The 22,304-nt window shown below is 38.6% G+C and overlaps 1 protein-coding gene across 1 annotated transcript in view; it reads left to right on the forward strand.

Moving 5' to 3' along the window:
- Window positions 1–22,304, forward strand: part of RUNX1T1 (RUNX1 partner transcriptional co-repressor 1) — a 135,263-nt gene that overhangs the window by 84,307 nt on the left and 28,652 nt on the right. The window contains 4 exon segments of the mRNA XM_021089123.2: window positions 1,308–1,489; window positions 13,578–13,828; window positions 18,421–18,506; window positions 19,061–19,262. Coding sequence (XP_020944782.1) covers window positions 1,308–1,489; window positions 13,578–13,828; window positions 18,421–18,506; window positions 19,061–19,262 — 721 coding nt within the window.

Below are 22,304 nucleotides of genomic sequence, written 5' to 3' on the forward strand. Positions count from 1 at the left end.
TCAGAGCTACAGCTACTGGCCTACACCAAAGCCACATCTGTGCGGGATCTGAGTTATATCTGTGACCTACACTACAGGTCATGGCAATGCCAGATCCTTAACCCACTGAGCGAGGCCAGGGATCAAATCTGTGTCCTCATGGATGCTAGTTGGGTTTGCTAACCGCTGAACAATGATGGGAAACATGAGAGGGCTTTTTTTAAAAAGGCACTTGGGCCCAAAGATTGGGGTACTTGGGACCCCCGTATTCATATAGGCTTTTCCACCTGATAGATTAATCAGTGTACATGGCACCTGGTTCCTACAAATAAAACCCTTGTATTGCAAAGATACTTATGTTATTGACCTTTTCTTGAGTTTGGAGAATTGTGTTATTGTGGAGCTGTTCATACTCTCATACTCTCCACTCTTACTCCCCTCCCTTCTGAAAAAGTAACAACACTCTGGATTTATGATGTCAGAGTAAATTTACTTTTCAGAGTAAAATTCTAAGGTTTTTGTTTCTTTCATCTGTGTGAAATTGCCTCTCTCCTTATTACATTTGAGATGCCAGAATCATCTTCAACAACCATGTTCTCAAGAGTCTTTTTCCAAGTGTTGGGCTTGGTGAGGAGTAATGAGTACACAAGACTTCTCCTGTTAAAATATATATATATTCCTTGGAATAAGTCTGATCAAAGAAAGCAAGGTTACCTCTGTAGACTAGGAATATATGCTTTGTGCATGAATTCCAACTGGGATATCTGACCAGCCTCAGGCCAATACTGAATTTCTATATGAATCTGATGATAATTAAAAACAATCTCTATATTTCTATGCCGATCTCTATATTTTTTCATTTGAAGTTAGTGGTTGACCTAAGATATTTCCTAGGATTAGCCTTTTTACCTGGTTAAGTAACTCAATATAAAATGGAATGTGTTAGGTTGCCTAGAGATTAATTGAAGCAGGTATGTATTTCACACACCTTCTGTCTTCCGTGTGGAAAACAAAAGTTGCTCCTGGGAATCTGATATCCTGTAGTGCTTATAATCTTGTTATGTTTGAGTATGAGGGGATCTTAAATACGAGCTGCTCCCAGTGTTATCAGCAGGCCTGAAGGCGGGAAGGGTGAGGTGGCTCACAAAAGTCAGACATCCCCTGGGGAGGCTGACACTGTGGCTCAGTCCTTGAGAGTTGTGCTTGGGAATGGCATGCATTCGCTGGCATTTTTGTTTAGCTAGTGTGGTCCTTCAAAAAGTGGGGTAGATCCACTGGTTAGAAGGAGCTTTTCAGGCCACCCTCTTATTTCTGTCATACCCCTGCAGGCCAACTTGCCCCTGCTGCAGCGCGAGCTCCTCCACTGCGCAAGGCTGGCCAAACAGAACCCTGCCCAGTACCTCGCCCAGCATGAACAGCTGCTTCTGGATGCCAGCACCACCTCACCTGTTGACTCCTCAGAGCTGCTTCTCGATGTGAACGAAAACGGGAAGAGGCGAACTCCAGACAGGTGAGAGGGAGCAGGATCCTGGACCTGTGGTATACAGACATGTTTCCTGTCATGTTTAAACTGCTGACTGACACATCTTACAAATTGACAGTAAGCTAGAGTGGCCATCTAGGGAACCTTGCTCTGGCCTGGGGTGTTACAGAGTGTTGAGTCTCTGGCCTGTGTTAAGTTTTCGTGCAGGGTTATCTTTGCTACTTGTCATTTTTTTTTAAGTGCAATTGTTCTACAACACTATGATAGTTCCAGATGTACAACATAGTGACTTGATATTTCCATACATTGCAAATGATCACTGCTGTTGTTTGCAATATTAAAGGGTATAGAGATGAATGATATTCAAATGTGCCAAGTTCTTAGACACAGAGTCAATGTAGGCAAAACTCATTTTATTGTATTTTACTTGGTTGGTCTTCACAGATACTGCTCTTTTTTTCTTTTTTTTTCAAAGCAAATTGAAGGTTTGCGGCAACCGTCCATGGAACTTAGTCTGTGGGTGCCATTTTTCCAATAGCAATTGCTCATTTTATGTTTCTGGGTCACGTTTTGGTAATTCTTACAATATTTCAGGCCTTTTTATTATTGTATTTGTCATTATCTATGATCAATGATCTTTAATGTTAGTTAACTCATAATTGTTTTGGCATTTTTTTAGCAATAATGTATTTTTAAATTAAAGTATGTACCTTTTTTAGACATAATGCTATTGTACACCTAATAGACTATAGTATAGTGGAAACATAACTTTTAAATGCCCTGGGAAACCGAAAAATGTGTGTGACTGGCTTTATTGTGATATTTTGTTCATTATGGTGGTCTAGAACTGATTGTACAATATCTCCGAGGTATGCCTGTATTAAAATTCTCATTTTATTCCCGGTTTTCTCAAAACATGGTAATTTTGAAATCTGGCCTAAACACAATGCAGTAGCTATTTAATTTGGGTTGTATATGATCTAAGAGAAAACTTCTGGGAAGCTAGCAGAACTGAGTGAAGATAACTCTTAACTCTTAAGTAGAACTAATAGAGGGCAGTTTGCTGAAAAATTTTATTAGTCAGCATTCATTCTGTTAGGCACTCTGCTATCTTAACTGAGAATTCCCAGAAATATAAAATAAAGCCCCTAGCCATTAAACCCTAAAAAGTAGTTGCTAAATAAGGCATATGCATGAAACTTCCCCTGTATTTTATTAAAACAATTTTCCTCAATACCTCAGCTGCATATATAAACATCTCCTAATATAGAAATATAAAATCTTAGGAGCATCTTGCATCATATATACAACATATGGAGAGTTTTAAAATGAAATTATTTTCAAAAACTTATTTGTCATATGCTTAGTTTCCATTCTCTACCTACCTGTTCTCTCTTTCTGCATTTCATCATGCAAGAGTATGCCAGCCTTTGAGAGGTTAACACTCTGGCACATATTCATAGGAGCTTACAATCCTTGGAGCTGCTCAGAGACATCTATCTGTGACCGACTTAGCCACCCTTAAAATGTATTAGCTGCTTTGCAAATCAGAATGTTATTAAAAGCCAGCCAGTTTACATACAGTTATTACATAATCCTCTGTTAAGCAGTTTTTATGCTCCAGTCTCTGGAATTTTTCTCCTCTCAACACAGGACCTCTTAATAGGTTAACATTCCTAAAGCAAACGGTTAAACATTAGTTTGCTCCTGATGTGTGTAGGTAGACCCACCTCCATACATGACCTACCAACAACTTGTATTTTTGCAAGTTGTATTTCCTGAGTCATCTTCAAGCATTTAGGACTTTTGCTTCTAAAGGCAGCTGTGTAATCCAGGTGTCCGAATGGCATGTCCACATGATGCTGAAAACTAAGAAGCAGCCCAAAGAGAGAAGATTCGCATGTGTATTCCTGTCTGATCCTGCAGAAAATCTCTGCTGGTATTGAGATGTTTCAGCTCCATGTTTCCAAGACAATGTAGTAAAAGAAATGAGGAAGAAACTAGATAGAAAACTGGGAAAAAGAACATTTTTGGGGGTGGAAGAGAGGATAGCAGAGAAAGGTTTAGGTAGCTGTGAACGTACCATGACTTTAGACCTTCCTTGAACAGTGCTGAGGTAAGCCTTGGGTAATGTGCTAACCTTGATATGGAAACTTCATATAAATTCCACAGAAAATCAGCATTTTTGTTTTGATGATCTGTAGCTGTGTGTGCGTACATGTTTGCATTCAGTCAGACAGAACCTGAAAAAAGAGTCTTCGATCTTATTCTCCCTCTGGTTATTCATAGGCAGTTGTTGGAGTCAGAATTCACACAGTTGCTCTTTGGATGGAACATTCTTTTTCAAGTGGAAACGTGAGGTGTGTGTTACAGTGGAAAAATGGCAAATGGATTTCCTTAGAGTTAGGAGGAAGGGTATCAAGAATATGTTGTGTAAATATATTTGTATCTTGTGGGAATTTGATCAGAGCCAAGAAAATATGGGCCTCTACAGTATTTCTTTGCATGTATTTTCTGCATCTTGTTTGCATATGCATTTTCCTTCTTTTCTGATTATTTATCTGTATATCCAGATCTACTATATGAAATTTTATAGAGTATGGAGCTGTCTGACAGCAGAGCTTTTTTTTGTTTTACTGAATGTTTTGTTGGTGCATATGGTCTGACATGGATGAGCAGCCACGGTGAGATTTTGGAGTCTATTAAACTGGCTCATTAAAAAGATCAATCTGTTTCTGTAATAACACTGGGAACCATCAGTCACTAAAAGAGGGAAAAACTGACACCTGAGGAGAAAACACATTTTGGTAATTTGTTCATGACATGTCACGAACAAAAGAGCGCTCTATATTTTGTTTACAACTTTAGGGGTTTAAATTTTGTGACAATTGCTGATTTAATCTACTAAACAGTCGTCACGTAGGGTTGGGTTTTGGCAAATTCTCATTCTTAAATATGATTGTCACTGGTTACATTTCTTTTTTTAAGCATTATTGTTATTTACAGAGATAGAAATACCTTGGAGAAGTGTATGAAATTTTTTTTTTTCCCTGCAGAGAATGGTAAAATTTATTCTACTTCTTTTTAAAAATAGCTCTGGGATGAGTCCCTGAACAGCTATACTAGATTTGTAGATCTGTGGTAGACTATCGTAGAACCCAAACCAGAAAAAGACAGTTTTCATTTAAAACTCATGCTTTTTTTTTTTTTTTTTTTTTCCTGAAATATTAGGCAATGATAGAAAGTTCTGATTTCTGTTGTTTGTTCCTGTGGAAAGTTTTGTCTATCTTGCCATTCTGTGATGGGACAAGTTGAAGGAGGGAGTGTGAACCTTTTTTGGAGCTGGTTAAATGAAGTGACCACTTTCAAAGAGAGAATAGATGTTAAGAGCCCTCTTTAAAACTGCTCCCCAGGAAGGTCAAGAAGAGGCTCACACTTCAGATGTGAGGAGGAAAAGAGCAGTTGGACACTGCTGCAGATACAGCTGCATTTCTATGTAGAATAGATAGAATATAATAGATATATAGTATAATAGATAAGACTTAATAAGCTTAAAAAGATTCTTTTGTTGTATTATCATTTAATGTCTTTTCTCACAGCTTGGATGTCATAGCTCTTGTCTCTCTAAGGTATTCTCATCTGTTATGTTGGTTTTGTGACTCAGAATGTTGCTTAAGAACTCAAATCTAGGAGATCCTGCTGAGGATATGGGTTTGATCCCTGGCCCCACTCAGTGAGTGAAGGATCCAGTGTTGCCTTGAGCTGCAGTGTAGGTCACAGATGCAGCTTGGATCCAGCATTGCTGTGGCTATGGTGTAGGCCAGCAGCTGCAGCTCTGATTGGATGCCTAGGCTGGGAACTTCTGTATGCTGTGGGTGTGGCCCTAAAAAATAAATAAATAAAAGAATTCAAACCTAATGATCATTGGTTTTGTGAAGGTCTCCATTGTCCCACCCCTCATTTTAGGTGATTGATATTAAGTATTTATCTCCATCCATTACGTATGTGGATGAAGGGGATTAATAATGCATAGAATATGTTATAATATATAATATAATATAATGAAGCTAATTATTATAATATGGTAGTAGACTATAATGTAAATAATCATTTTAATGTAATTATGCTTTAAGGTACTCCCAGTTTAATACACCTTTTATTATGAAGGCCATGTAGTTGTGTGAATATGTATTTTCTCCTCCCCCAATTATTGAACATTATTAAAAGACTTTCTTGAGCTTTCAAAGTATGTAATTTGTCAGCTGGAAGGGATCTCATGGATTTACCAGGTCAGTCCTTTTTCTTTATACTTGAGAAAACTAATACCCAAAGAACTTGCTTAAAATCAGAGAGCTTCTTAGTGGAGAAGCCAGCATATTTACATAACCGGAATCTTCCAGTTGCACAAATTTGTTTTAATGTTCAGAGTTTAAGTAAAGAAAGTTCAGCTATGAGCTGTGTCCCCCCAACCCCCTTACTTTCCTTCATTTATTTCTTCTCTGTCGCTCATGGGGGTAAAGGTAATCATAGAGTATTCTGATGTTTTATAAATCTTTATAAAGATAGGGGATCTATAGTCAGCCAGGTTCCTAGTAGCTTAATGAGTAAATTAGAAAATGCTAAATGTTGGAGGGTCATAAGGCAGTCATTCTGAAACCACGTTAGTTCAATATATAAAACTCATCAGCAAAGTACACACCAGCTGAACCTGTTAGGTCCATTTTTTCCTTTTTTGAAAAATAAATGAAGTTTCAATATTTTTGTCATTCTAAAGAGAAAAAATAGGTGCATTTTACAAGGAATTGTAGAATTAATTGACTGTGCTCATAAGAATTAAATTTGTATTATCTACTGCATTCAGTTTTCTATGAAAAAATGTGAGGAATTTATATTATATTCACTCATTGTTTTGTGATGCATCTTTTATGCATTCTCCAGTTTCAAGAAAAGAGTAATCGTCCATGTAGAAATGATTTTTTTACTATTAGTCACATCAATTGTGGAGGTCTCTAGTGAATAGCATTAAGCTGCATTTTGCACGATGAGAAAGATAATAACACTGCTGTATAGAACATTTTGGTCTTGCCACACTCCAGCCTCAGCATTCAACTTGGCTTGTTTTTCCTGTTCTCCTGGGGTCTTGCCCTGCTGAACATTGTTCATGCTTTAGTCTATATTCTGACTGATGGTATCTTTTCTGTGCCCTAGTTCTTATAAATCATAATGCTGTTCATACTTTGCAGAATAACTCAGGCAAGATCTACTATTTGAACAAAGGCTTCCTGGTCATAAATGTTATAATAATGGTTACTGAGCACTTAAGATGTTCCAGGCCCATGCTTAATAATATACATGTAAGCACATAGCACTTATTTCCAGACTGTTCTGTTGCATAGATTCAGGCAAGTTGGATGCTGTGTCTGAGGTCGCATGGCTTGTAACAAGCATTGATGGGATTCTAACCTCTAGGTTCTCTGACTTGAATGCTTGTGCTCTTATATTTATGTCTGTATACCCAGCCTCTGACTGCCTCAGCTTGAAACCACAAATGCTGAATATCTGTTAGGCTCTTTATGTAGATTCTCTCACATAGACCTCTCAATAGCTCTGAAATAATCATCCCTATTCTGTGGCTCCTGAAGAGTAAGCCTCCAGTCATGTTGGGGATCATGACTTCCTTATCTTTGTGAGCCCACTTTCTACTTGGAGACAGAAAGCCCTGTGAATCCAAATGTTAGGTCCAGGTATCATGTATTTGTCTGGAGTGGCCAACATGCACTTGCATCTTGTTTACTCTAGAAGATGTTACCCTACTGCTCAGGAAGTGACCTCCTAGGTGGTGGTTTAGCAATAGAGAGATGGAAAGCATCTCTTTCCATGTGGCTCAGTAGTGATGGTCCTGTCTCACTCAGTGCTCTGTTCTTCATGGCCTAAACATCCCACTTCCTGCAGGGTGATATTTCTGCAAACACAGAAATCCCTGCATGTTGTCACAAAGATTTAGGAAGCAGAGGAATTTATAACATTTTGTTTCAGGTACATTATTTAACACCAATAAAAGGCTGTATGTAAAGTCTTTGTTTAAACTCTCCTATTTCCTAACAATTCCTAAAGAGACATTTTACTGAAGGGTGTTTTGAAAATATGATGCCATAAATGATCCCCCCGCCCTTTGATTCTAGACCTTCCATTGGACGCCTTAATAAAATGAATGTGTTAAAAAAGAGAAGGAAGATTTGTTTAATGTTATTAATGTCTTTGGGCTTCTTTAATAGAACTGCCCCCCCCCGAGATTTAGATAATAGGCTTCTAAAATACAAAAGTAATGTTTTTGTTTTCTTGAAGACTTGGCCAGAATCTCAGCCCTGACTCTGACTGAGATGCCTGCAGAGTGGGACAGTGGTGTGATCAGGTCAATATTAAGTGTCCTGGAGTAGGGCAGCAGGACCTATGCAGATGCTTAAGAGACCAGCAATAGCCCTTGATTTGAAGAAAAACACTATAGGGCGACTTCCCAGTTTTTATTTTGGTGGCACGATAAAAGGTAGCTTTAATTGACTGGTATAGGAAATACCAGAGAAAGACAAGGTCAATTTAGCCATGTGCCCTTTGTAATGCCTGGGGTCAGCTGGAGAAGTCAGCACCTTAGCTGTGTATTTATTTGTAACAGGACTAAGATCAGAAACTTTAAGTTTTTTCCTTGGTATTCTCAGGTTTATTATGCCATACCACTTTGCCTTTCTCTAGCAATCTTTATAGTGTTGTTTTCCCCACCTAAAAAAAATTTTTTTAATCTAGAAAAAATTCATGTCTGTTCTTGTCATGTAAGAGGTTGACAGATCCTCTTATTCTGTTCATTACCATGACATTAATAATATTTTTTCATTCTTCCCCATTTCTCGTGTCACCAAGGGATTATTTATCAGTGCATGCTAACCAATAATGACTTTTAAAATATTTTATATGGAGGAAAAATTTTTAAAAACTTTGGTTTCTTTCTTTTCATTCATATTTAAAAAGATTTATTGAAGTATAATTGATTTACAAGGTTGTGATCATTTTTGCTGTACAACAAAGTGATCCAGTTATACATATACACATATCCATTCTCTTTCAGATTTTTTTCCCCACATAGATTATCATGGAATTTTGGGTAGAAGATACAGCATGCTATACATCTGTGTTATATAGCATGTCAAACAAGTCAGTTTATAGTCTCTGTTATTGAGGAGCTGAGAGAAAGTAGACTCAAGTGGGGTAAAGTTTAAGTTAGGTTGTCTCATAAGTGGTTTTATTTCTTTTTAAAACATGTATTGTTTCCTATTAGTTCTATTTTACTGGGTAGAAAACTGAAGCCAGCAGGTTGGCTTTCCTAGGTTATCTCAAGGTCACACAGCTGAGTCCTGAGCAGTCCTCTACTCTTAGGACATCAGACCCTGAGAGAGCGAAGTGGTTGGGATCTAAATGTTGGAGTGTTTAGGTCATATTCAGGAAAATTTCTCCTGGAAGGGAGCTAGAATATAAAAAACAAACCAAAAAATGCCTTGAGATGTGACTAGGATTTGAGTTATTTCAAGAGTATGCTGGTATAGGACAATGAAAAGTATTTTAGTTTTGCCTAATATACTTTGAAAGAGTAACAGATGAACATGCAGCTTTGGAATTTGCTCAGCAAATGAGAGGTAGATAGTTGTGGGCTTTCTAAACAGCAGACAGATAAATAGCAGTTAAGTTATTTTGATTACCTTTCTGGACATTTGAATAAGGTTGGCTTTATAAGTAGACATGAGTGATTGGAGGAAGCACCAGGGAGACTTTTTTATAATTTCGTTTCTGTGAGCCCTTTTAAAAGCTTTTCTGTGGTAAGCTTTATTGTTTCAATAGCTGCAGTTGAAGGGACAATGACAGGACAAATTTAGGACCTAGCCGCCCGCTTCCTAGTACATTGCTGTCCTTGTTCTAGGAGGGGTTAGAAAAGCTTTAATATGGGCTCATTGAAGTAATAGCCCTGATCTGAGTGCAAAGATTAAAAAAAAAAAAAAATCTATCTAACTACTTTGAAAATAGGAAGAATTCTTCCAATATTGCATATTCTTACTATCTTTTTTAAAAAAAATCTTTTTAGGGTCACACCAAGGCATGTGGAAGTTCCCAGGCTAAGGGCTGAATTGGAGCTGTAGCTGCTGGTTTAGGTCACAGACACGGCTCGTGGCAACGCCAGATGTGAGACCAGGAATCTGCATCCTCATGGATACTAGTCATGTTCATTACCACCGAGCCACAGTGAGAACTCCTGTTCTTGTTATCTTTGAACAAAGAGACACAAGACCAGTAAGTTGAGATGGTTTAACACAATTGGGTCAAAGATGTTTTGATATTAGAAATGTTTTGATGTTTATATATTCAGGCTGCTGTAAGGTATTTAGAGGATATTTTGTATTTTTGCACACATTGTTCAGAGTAAAGAACAGAGAAGTTCTCTGTTGGTTCAAGTGGTTGACTTGGACATAGTTTGGCCAGTGGACCAGTAGCTCTGTGTTTTTCAATCATATAATCATGACATTTTATTTATTTTTATTTTTATTTTTATTTTTTTTGGTCTTTTTGCCATTTCTTGGGCCGCTCCTGCGGCATATGGAGGTTCCCAGGCTAGGGGTACAATCGGAGCCCTACACCACAGCTCACGGCAACGCTGGATCGTTAACCCACTGAGCAAGGGCAGGGCTCGAACCCGCAACCTCATGGTTCCTAGTTGGATTTGTTAACCACTGTGCCACAATGGGAACTCCGATCATGACATTTTATTTAAAAAATATTTTTAAAAAAATTGATGTGTAGTTGATGTACAATATAAGTTCAGGTGTACAGCATAGTGATTTACATTTTTAAAGGTTATATTCCACTTATTACAAAATATTGGCTATTTTCCCTTTGTTGTACAAATGACATTTAGATAAAAATATAGAATAACTGAAATTGCAGACATTTCAAACTAGAAAGGACCTCAGAAATAATCCTAGTCCAGTGGTTTTCAAACTTGATTTTTAGAAGCTGACTTTTTCTTTTAAAAATGAAACTTTAGGTGAAACTGTTAAAATAAGAATGAGAAGTGGGTTCCTTTGGCCCTTTAAATCTAGATTCTTTGGGATAAAAGCTCTTTATTACCTGTGGAGTCCCTGGGCACCTCAGATGGCACAGTTTGAAAACCACTGATCTAGTCCAACCCTTTCATTTTACAGATGAACAAACTGAGGTCCAAAGAGGTTAAGTGGCTTGCCTAAGGTCACACAGCTAGTCGTGGAAGAGCCAGGACTAAATCTCAGGTCTCTTGATTCCCAGTCCAGTGCTCTTTCCACTAAACCACACTGCCAGTAAGGTAGGTGCTGTGTTGACATTATGTTCCTAGCTACTAAGAGTCTTCAGAATTTTCCAACTGATTTATGCTGGAAATGTTTATGCATTAAGTGTTGGCATGTATAAGTATATATTCAGAAATGTATAGGATATGGAAATACAGTTTAGAATCACATAGATATCTTCTTAGAAGATAAATCTATCTAGAATGTTTCCATCCTTTTTTTTTTTTTTTTGGTCTTTTTGCCATTTCTTGGGCCGCTCCTGCGGCATATGGAGGTTCCCAGGCTAGGGGTCTAATCGGAGCTGTAGCTGCCAGCCTATGCCAGAGCCACAGCAACGTGGGATCCGAGCCACGTCTGCGACCTACACCACAGCTCATGGCAACACCAGATCGTTAACCCACTGAGCAAGGGCAGGGATAAAACCCGCCACCTCATGGTTCCTAGTTGCATTCGTTAACCACTGTGCCACGATGGGAACTCACTCCTGTTTTGGACTTCTTAGGGCATGTCCACAAAATATGGAAGCTCCCAGGCTAGGGATCGAATCAGAGCTGTAGCTTTGGGCCTACACCACAGCCACAGCAATGCCAAATCCAAGCTGCGTCTGTGACCAACCCACAGCTCATGACAAGTCTGGATCCTTAACCCATTGAGCAGGGCCAGGGATCGAAATTGTGTCCTCATGGATACTTTCAGGTTTGTTACCACTGAGCCACAACAGGAACTCCCTCCATTCACTTTTCAAAATTGTTTTAAAGCAATGAATTTAGGTAATGTTTGAAACATTTTGGTCTGATCAATGATCAATATATATGGAGTCAGAATATTTTAGTGCAGATGGGAGCGGCATTGAGCCTTCTGGTTGACACTCCCATGAGGGCCATGCCCTGCCGACATTGCCAACGGTGGTCAGTCTCCTGGCCCAAAACAGTTCATCTTTCCCCAGCATGTGTTGGGCATGTATTCATATCACATGAACTCTGTGGTTTCCCTCAGTTCTTCTGTCTTTAACTCCTTTCTTCTTCTTAGTCTTTTGTATGTATAAGCTATCACTCTAACCTAAAGGAGTATAAAGGATTGTTCATTGTAGAATCCCATCATCCCTAATGATCTCTTGTCAAATCCATTTCCATTCAGGTCCCTCCAGTTTTATCCTAGAGGACCTTCCTTGCTGGTCAAGGCTGTGGCTGTGGACCGGTACCCACAGATTCCACACTGTGGGTGCTCATCCTATTTGAGAGGGTGGAGCACCGCAGTGGTGCAGGACCCTCCAGCCCAGCCCCTACCTGAGCCCCTAGGTGACACTCTGTAGGACACTGGGGCTTCCCCACTTCCCCAGGCCCCTAAGGCAGCCACTGCCCATGATGCAGTGTCCAGGCTGCATCATGGGCAGAGCCCAGGGGGTCCCTGAGTCCTTGGCCCACCCCAGGACATTCAGACAGCAGTCACAGAGAGCATGAGACCCACTGTCCCTGGGGGCTCCTACAGCCTGCTCCCCCCCTTTTCAGGACTAGGAAAGTGGGAAAAGTATACTAAACCTAACCAACCTAAAATCAAAAGAGGCAGGCAGAAATCTATGGCTACTATGACTTGTTGGAATTCTCATGGGGAAATTTCCCAGGGCAAATAGATGGTACCACTGGTCTAAGTATACAGTGCTTGTCTTCTGAAGCTAGCCAACTAAGTGAACAATTAGTTTGGATGCTGTGCTTTCAGTCCAAGTCGATGTGGTATGCTCCTGCCTTTCTGAGTATATTGAGGTAGACTCTTTGATATCCATTCAGCCAGAAGATATTTCTTTAGCTCTACCTCTGTTTGAGAATTTAGGAGAAGTTATCAGATCTCATTTATAGAATGTATTCGTTCTGAATTGAGAGTTTTATGTATCACATGATGAAGTACATTCAAGGTGTGCCTGTCCTGTCCTAATAAGATCTGATGAACTCAGACAGGTCACTGGGCTCTTTGGGCATGTGTTTCCTCAACTTTAAAATAAGTTCTAATCCCAGCTTGTTCTGTATGACTGCTGATTGATTATCATGGTGACCCAAAATAATGTCAGTCCCAGACATTTCATTGTTTTATTGCATTAATTCACTTTGCTCAGTGCTTTCCAACAGAACATTCTGAGATGATGGAAATGATCTGTATATGCTGCCTGATTCTGTAGCCACAGGTGGCAATTAAGTATTTGAAAAGTGGCTACTGCTACTGAAGAACCGCATTTGAAACTTGATTCAACTTAAACCACATGTGGCTATTGTATTGAACAACCGAGCTCATAGGTGTTCTCTGATGGGAATGTCAGATACAAGGTTGGATTAATGAAAGAAGTGTACCCAAAGAATTGATCAAAGAGAGTGATGCTCTTGTACCTTGATGAATCTTCACCAAATACAGTTGATCTGAGGGTGTTTGTTAGAAATTGAGAAGTTGCTTTTGAATGAAAATGTGTTCTGCAGAGGGGAGATCAACTTTCCTCTTATTTGTGGCCTAATCACCACACGAGCTTCAACCGAAAAGATGTTTGCTAATTAGATAAGAAGTGGAATATTTTCTCCTATGTGCAGTGTTTTGATCATTTAAGCCTCAGCATGAGTTTTGGTGAACTCCCACAGGTCTAGGAAGCTGAGTTTAGAAAGTTTCTGGCCAGTAAAAGAATATTCTGTTTATACTACCATGTTCAAATGTGAGTGTCTGAACTATACTGGTTTCCATGTACATTATGAAACACATTCTTTTTCCTCTTCCCTCAGAACCAAAGAAAATGGCTTTGACAGAGAGCCTTTGCACTCAGAACATCCAAGCAAGCGACCATGCACTATTAGCCCAGGCCAGCGGTACAGTCCAAATAACGGCTTGTCCTACCAGCCCAATGGCCTGCCTCACCCCACCCCTCCTCCACCTCAGCATTACCGTTTGGATGATATGGCCATTGCCCACCACTACAGGGACTCCTATCGACACCCCAGCCACAGGGACCTCAGGGACAGAAACAGACCTATGGGTAAGACTGAAGGATCTCCTCTCTTCTTATGCAGTCATGTGCTTGGATCATTACTTCTCAGCTAAACTTGAGGCTTGAAATCTGTGATAGTGGTAAAACTTCTCTTTCTTTAGATAAAGTCTCCTTAATGAGAGAATTTGGTTGGTATTAATTTGTCCCTTAACTGACAGCTATGCTTTCTCTCTCTTAATTACTTATGTTCTTTGTGACAGCAGCTTTTTTGGGGGGTGGCAGAGGGGGGCATCTATACAAAAACCCTAACTGTATTAACAAATGCAAAGGGAATTTTTAGTTTCATCTTTTTTTTTTTTTTAAATGGCAGATTTTGTATGTAGTTGGCCTGCCACAAATAAAAATGTCTTTCATTTCAGATAGTCTCAAAGTTCAATTTGATTTTTTTAGTCTCTGTGATAGTCTATTTGAAAAATATGATATGGTATTATGTCTGGGGCTTGAGTCAACAGATGTTCTTTGAGGAATGATTTAGTACTCCCCCCCCGCCGCCAACCTGGAAGTGCCAGTGATTCAATTTCGTGTTGACAATTTAGTGTCAAAGATCAAGAATACCAAGGAAAGAAAGAGTTTGGGTAAATATGTGTTACGTTTGCCTGTGTTCATTCCTTCTTTGCATAAAAAAGTTGGAAGTGAAGCATTTAGGAGACATCGTGTTCTAAAGAACAGGTACTCACCATGGAAAATGAGAGGAAAGACAGGTAAGTTTTGACACATGATCAGTGGCTGAGGTGACGACCTCACTGTTTCTGGTCCTGAGGCTTACTCAGTTCCTGATTTTTGGTGAGTCAGTCAGTGATAAACTGAGAGCAGCAGTCAACCCTCTGTCATCTTTTTCTGTCCCCTGTGTCCATGCTATCCAGCAGCATGACTGCCTTTACCTTGTAGCTTACTGCTGACAGAGTTTTCTGACATGGATGGTTTGGTGGGCAGGGTACTGGGAACAGCACAGGATGAAGTCCAAGTAAAAAGCAGAACACGGAGCTAAGGGTGCAAAACTCGGGCAGCATAGCCAGTTCTCTGCTCAAGCAGCAGGGACTGCAGGTTTTCAGCCACAAGCGGAAAGAGCGTGGTAAGCAGAAGTTTATGTTAGCTTTCTAACTAGGTTAATAGCACATAGGGATTGCCATAGTACATGCATGTTTAGAAAGCAGAGAGAGAGAGTCTCGTTGAGGGGAGGGGCTATAGAGGAGGTTCTGGATGTGAGATAGTAGAGTAATAGCTTCACTTCCCTGCAGCAGTCATTCCTACATTTATGTAATGTGTCAGACAAAAAGATAAGCATATAATTTGTGCTTTCTTAATAGCCAATCTGTCTGATGTTCTCTTAGGTACCATTTCGAAGAGCTCTCAAAAATGGTTATGTTCTTTCTCAGTCTGGATTGATAGTTTGACCCTCAAATCAAATACAATAACAACTCCCTTCAAAGCAAAAGCCTTGCCATTTATTTATGACTTAATACCCTCAAACTACAATTGCTCATTTTCAAGTAGAAGTGGAGTCACCAGGTCATTCTAAGACCAATTCAAGGTATCCCACTTTGTAAATGCTAGGAAATAGCCTGTTTCTTGGGCACAAATTCTATTTTATGAAATATTAGTTCCAGTACACTATAAAGCAATCAGCAAGAAAGTAATTATACTTATGGGCAATGATTATGTTTTCATCTAGTAATGTAAAATATCCCTTTATGAATTATATCTGTACCCACTGGTTTTATGTGATTTTTTTTTTTCATCAGACCATGTTCCTTACCTTTTAATTATATTAGCTTATAAAACTAATAGTGCTAATCTCTATAAATATACGCAAGTACTTAACCATCCCTGAAGTCTGGCTGAGTTTAGTGTGTGTTAAAATAAAATAAAATCTTGATGTATGAGTAACAGATTATGGTGTTACATCAGGCTGCCATTTTGAGAATATAAAAATTGTCATAAAGGTATACTTAGTCTGGTATGATTTATAAATGTCTATTATAGGTAGAGACATATTTATAGAGACATATACTCAGTAGAATCCTTTAATAAAGTATCTTTACAAGCAGCATTAGTTTATAAGTAAACTTAGAGTTTCAGCTTAGTTAGAAGCTTGCTAAGACTCAACATTAGTGTCAAATTGCCTTCAAACGAAAATTTGTTTCAATGAGTCTGAACAGTTTCCCCCTAGTACATACCTCTGGTATTAATGGATATAAATAAAAATGTGTGGTGATGAATATTTAAGTATCTAAAATGAGGAAATTAATGTAAAAATTTGAGTTTTTTTTTTTCTTTTAAAAAATTTGGCTCTATCCAACAGATGACCTTCAGAGTTCAAAAGTATCAAAAAAAAAAGGTTATTTTTTTTTCACCAAGTACTTGGGCTCAAACATGTTTCTAAAGTACTTATTTTGTTGTTAAATGAGGTGATGCTTAGCCCTATCCCACAAATGCTGTTATCCCATGAGCCACAGATATCCTGTTGCTCGTTCATATTATTCCATGTGTTAGAGCTCATGTCACTATTGATTTAATCTGCTGAATTTTTGAAACCCTTAAGACCTCTGAAGTTCTTAGTCCTTAAAGACAAATAGTAAGGTGCTTCCATCATGAAACTTAACACCACATTATATCGTTATCACTCTCCAGTTGTTTTCTGTGATGACTCATTTCAGCGGTAGTGCTTTTTCCCTAAAACACAGGCAACAAGTAAGTCAACAAAAATTGCATATTTGCAAACATTTCAATTTGAAGTTGTCACAACAAGCAGAGCAATAACTAAATATTACTTTTCTCCAATGTCTTTTCTATTATGCAGATTATTAAAACATATTTGCAATTTTACTTTTTACCAATAGGTGGCATTGACAATTTTAGCTTTAAAAATGTGTTTCAGAATATATTCTAATTGGAGAGGAATGGTGCAGAGTGTTTTACATTTAGCTTTTTATTTAGTCCGAGAAAGCTGTCGTATATGTGTTCACTTCCCTCAGCTATAAGTTAAATCCTGTTTCATGGTTGGCTGAAAAGAGTCATGTGACTTACTACCTTTATTTTGCTAAATCAGCTAAAAGTGAGAATTTCTAACCATTCAGATTTCACAAAAAATAGAAGGCAGTGTCTCATAACTCTTGCTGTATTTACCCCCAAGTAACACCCTCAGGAAAGGAGCCTAGGTATCTAGAAACCTAAACCAGGCCAAACCAGAGTAATGGTGTGAGAAGTGGCAACCGAAATAAATAGTTTTGTTTAAAATGGAAAATAACTGCCATAGCCCAATGCCTTTCCTTTGTAGTAGAATGTAAAGTGTTTTACACATATTGAGTTTGTCAGAAGAGCCACAAGTTTCCAGATGTCTCTCTCTGATCAGAGCTTTCCATCTATACTTTTAGCAAGACACCTTTATATTCTTTCTCTCTCTCTCTTTTTTTTTCCTGTTAATGACTGCACCCATAGCATACGGATGTTCCCAGGCCAGGGATGGAATCTGAGCTTCAGCTGTGACCTGTGCTACAGCTGTCACAACACCAGGTCCTTTAACCCACTGCACCAGACTGAGAATCAAACCTACATCTCTGCAGTTACCTAAGCTGCTGCACTTGGATTCTTAACCCATCGTGCCACAGTGGGAACTCCTATTTTATATTTTGATGAGCATCCTGGCTAATAGCTCATGTTTGTTACTGTTGTTTCTCAGTTGGTAAGCATTTCTATGTTACTTTCTCATGGTAGTATCTTTACTGTAATGCTAAAGATATTTATGTTGTAGACGACAAATTAGGATTTTTGGTTTCTTGGCTTGGATGTATGATATTTGTCCAAAAATTATATCTGCTTTGTTGATTGTGTTTTCATGGAGAATGTCCAATTTATTTTTATCTTTACATTTTTGGTAAATTGAATGAGTATATTTTGCTTTCATGTTATGCAAGCCCTCTTGTAATTTTATCATGAAGTTGTATGTCATAGGATTCTGTTCATTTCTACTGACCTGAGTTGTTGAATAGTTTGACCGTACTTGTTTTTAGAAAAGCAGATCCCTGTCCATGGAAAACAATTTATGTTGTCTTTGTGTTTTTAATGCAGGGGAGCCACACTTTGAAACCACTTAATGTCTCCTTGTGGTTACTTCTATTTATTGAGAGTCAGGATATATTTGATTTTTCACTTAGGAACATTATATGTATAACTAGATCAGGGCTTGGTGTCACTTTACTCGCTATCTTATGTGTAAAATAAAGGGTTCTGACCAGATGGGCTCTAAAATCCTTTCTAGTTCTAACGTCTTATCATTCTGTATTCTATTCTATATTCTATTCTAATTCATTATATATATATTCTATTTTATATTCATTCTGTATTATATGTGTATTATGTATAGAATATATTGTAAATATATTAATATAATTTATATATAATATTATATATTATGTAATTCTATATTATATTCTAGACTTGAGTCATTCTCTATCATCTGAGTATGACTCATGTCTCCATGCAAAATCGAGCATGTCTTCACATTGTTTGCTAAGTGGCTGTGCACATGTGGATTATGTCCTCAATGTTTTATGGTGATTCAGCCTTCTTTATATTTGTAGGGTTGCATGGCACACGTCAAGAAGAAATGATTGATCACAGACTAACAGACCGAGAATGGGCAGAGGAATGGAAACATCTTGACCATGTAAGATGTTGGTAATCATTTAGGTTAAGAAGTGTTTTGAAAATAGTTGGAGTGAGGTTACATGGTAAAAATGTGGGGATGCTTTGATGGTGTTATGCCAGCCTTGAAGAAATAAAAAGTGTGAATGTTTGAAGTAGAATATAGGATTTGATCTCTAAATGGATATCAAAGCCACTTACATAAGACACGTGTTTAGATCACGGAAAGGAGTTCTTAAAGCCAGATCAGTGGACTACTGTTTTATTTGGAGAGAGTCATTTAGTTTATACTGTAATGGGATTTGTATTTGGAAAGATGGGTTTATTGCCTACATGCCTTCAGCTGAAATCTCCCTGTCATGCCCCTCCCCCATTTTTTATTCTCATTCCCATTGAGTTTACTCATTTTTTGGTCTCTCTTTCAAATCTAACCTTGGGAAATATTAGAGGGAAGTCTTGGGAATAAAATAGCATTCTTCATTGTCCTAAAATAGTTTGTTTCACTATCCACCCGTCTTTGAGTTGTGTGGTGATTGATATTTCCTTCTTTTCTCCCTCTCCCCATTTCTCCCATAGCTGTTAAACTGCATAATGGACATGGTAGAAAAAACAAGGCGATCTCTCACTGTACTAAGGCGATGTCAGGAAGCAGATCGGGAGGAACTGAATTACTGGATCCGGCGGTACAGTGATGCCGAGGACTTAAAAAAGGGCGGCAGCAGTAGCAGCAGTCACTCCAGGCAGCAGAGTCCTGTCAACCCAGACCCAGTTGCATTAGGTATCTTTTCTTCAGATGGACATATTAAACAGCTATTTCTTATGCTGTTGATGCTAATTTTATTTTTAACTTGTCTTTTCAAAAATACAGGCTGTATAGGTAATTGTAGAACAGTAAACACTTTATATCCTCAAATATGTCTTATCTGTTAGGCAGGTTGGCATAAAAAGAGACAGTCACAAAAATTAAACTCCTTTCCTAGGTTAATGTGTTGGGCATATGGCAGAACATCAAAGCTGGGCCAGAATTTCTTGTGCATCACTGAAATGTGTACTCCTTTGTAGTACAGCTCTTTGGGCTCTGTCTCCAACCTACAGAAACAAAACCTCAGGGAGTGGGCTCAGAACTTCTAGCAAGCTCTCCAAGGAATTCTGCTGCACCCTGGTGTTTGAGAGCACTGCATATGGGAATATTTATTGTCTAGTTTTTAATTCAAGACACAGTCTCCAAGATAATCTTGTTTTGTATCTGTATCTTTTTTTTTTTTTTTTTAACAACTGCACTCAGAGCATATAGAAGTTCCCAGGCCAAGGATGGATTTCAAGCCACAGCTGCAGCAACACCTCCATGGTGACCTGAGCCTCTGCAGTTGGATTCTTAACCCACTGTACTACAGGGGGAGCTCCCTGTGTTTTACATTTTAAGAAAACATTTTACCTCAAAATCCCTCCAAGAAGAGACCTAGAGGCACTTTAGTGCTGACTGCCACTGGAAAACTAGAAAGATGTAGCTCTTCCATGACCTTAGTTTATGTTGCTTAACCATGATTTTATTAATTCTGGTTACTTAAGAGGAGTATTAGTATAGTCATGCTTTAGAAATTGAGTGCTAATACGTTGCCGTATTGAGATTTGGGAATTTTTATAACCATAAACAGAGTGGAATCCCAAATATATGGGAAAAGTTTTGAACCTGAAATAATTTTTGAATGGCTTTTGAACTTTTCCCTAAATTAATTAGCTACTGTCATTTACATTTCTGGCCATTTCTTGAATATAATCTGAGTCAACTTAATGGAGATGGATTTGTATTGACCCCTGTTCTCCTATCTCACCATCTCCCACATCCTTTTCTTATGTGCTGTGTTTTAAGTACACACCTATTACCTAGCTTAAGTTAGGGTACAGTCCCTGCAGTATAAACAAAGCCACTCATGCACGTGTAGATTAACTAAGCTTGTGACTTTGGTCTCATTATCACTCATGGGTGATGGTCAAAAAACTTAAAACTTGAAGTATATTATCTGGCTATTGATCACATTATCTTTTTTATTAAAAAAAGATTCATTCGTAAGGTTTCCTTTGCACTTAGGTTTGTGGATTCCTCCTGATCCCTGAACACTGAATGTCTACTGCCATAATAAGTACTAAATAAAGGAAGATTCCAAGTCACTTAATTTATCCAGCAGACATTACTCTAAAGCCTGTTTTAAAGATAAATGGGTTATTTGTTAGATTATGTTAAGATGAGCAATGAAAATAGCTTTAAGTTTAATTTGAACCAATGTTGGTCCAAATAAAATTATTTAGAGTAGAGTAAGCATCTTGTTTTTTATTTCCTTATTGTGAACCAGAATTGGTTAATCATAGCAGATCTGCTCAGAACAAATAAAGAGGATATTTGTAATTATCCAGTCTAGGCAAATATGAGAACCTTAAAACAGAAATTTGGGAGTAAAAGTAATCATTTTAGCCAGCTCTATTGAAGAAATTCATTGTGTCAGTGCTTGTTTACTCTGTGTCACACATCATGCAAGGCACTGGTAATAAAACAGAAAGATTCTTAATTCCTTCCTTTGAGAACGTTTGAGGTAGTGACAGCGATAGACAAGGAGACAGACTGGCAGGCTACTCAAATGCAGTCCCCTGCACGGACAGGATTAATACTATCTGATTTCCATTGTAAAATAAAAATTTCAGAAGTGGATAAGGATTTCAAATCCTGTGAGTTATCTTCACACAGAACATGGGACGGTTACCATATAGGGACTGATACTGTGTACACGTTCTAGTGGTGCAAGTGTTCATTGCTGAGAAGCTAGGTTTAGTTTCCCTGTCATGTAATCAAAAGAATGCATTGATTTTAAAAACTCCTTCTTGGGAATTCCTGTTGTGGCTCAGTGGTTAACAAATCCGACTAGAAACCGTGAGGTTGCGGGTTCGATCCCTGGCCTTGCTCAGTGGGTTAAGGATCCGGCGTTGCCTTGAGCTGTAGTATAGGTTGCAGATACGGCTCGGATCCCGAGTTGCTGTGGCTCTGGTGTAGGCTGGCAGCTATAGCTCCAATTAGACCCCTAGCCTGGGAACCTCCATATGCCACGGGAGTGGCCCTAGAAAAAGCAAAAAGACAAAAAATAAATAAATAAATAAAAATAAAAACTCTTTAAGAGTATGCAAATTATGTTACTTTTAATGATGGCTTGATGAATTGATGTTTTTAGTAAAAGAGATTGCTTTGCCACACTGTAAGCTTTTATAGATTGTATTTTTCAAAGACTATCAGTAGTTCATTTCGTTGCTTGGACTGTTCTTTAGGGACACAGAACCCTAGATTACCTTTTAAAGAAACTAACCACAACTTTATGGAAAAACAGTCAAGAGCCACACAACATGCAAGTTATCTAGCAATGATTTCCCTGTGTCTTTTGCTAGTAGATTCCTTCAGTCTTTGAGTTCCATCCATCTTGTGGGCTGGGTTGTGGCCATAACTAAGACAGGTTGTTTGTAATAATGGGCTCAGTCATTTACATTAAGTGCTTTCTGAGGTTTTCTCTTAGGCTTTGTAGTTGGTTCTATTAGTGTGGGTAATTAAAGAATTGGGGATAATGGCGTTCCCATTGTGGTGCAGCGGAAACGAATCAAACCAGGAACCATGAGGTTGTGGGTTCGGTCCCTGGCCTCGCTCAGTGGGTTAAGGATCCGGCGTTTCTGTGCGCTGTGGTGTAGGTCGAAGATGCGGCTCAGATCTGGTGTTGCTGCGGCTCTGGCGTAGGCCCGTGGCTACAGCTCCGATTAGACCTCTAGCCTGGGAACCTCCACATGC

Source organism: Sus scrofa, chromosome 4, assembly GCF_054392235.1.
Source record: "Sus scrofa isolate SSC_HxYL_T2T_F1_AM1 chromosome 4, Sscrofa_HxYL_maternal_Yorkshire_Landrace_v2.0, whole genome shotgun sequence".
Taxonomy (NCBI): domain Eukaryota; kingdom Metazoa; phylum Chordata; class Mammalia; order Artiodactyla; family Suidae; genus Sus; species Sus scrofa.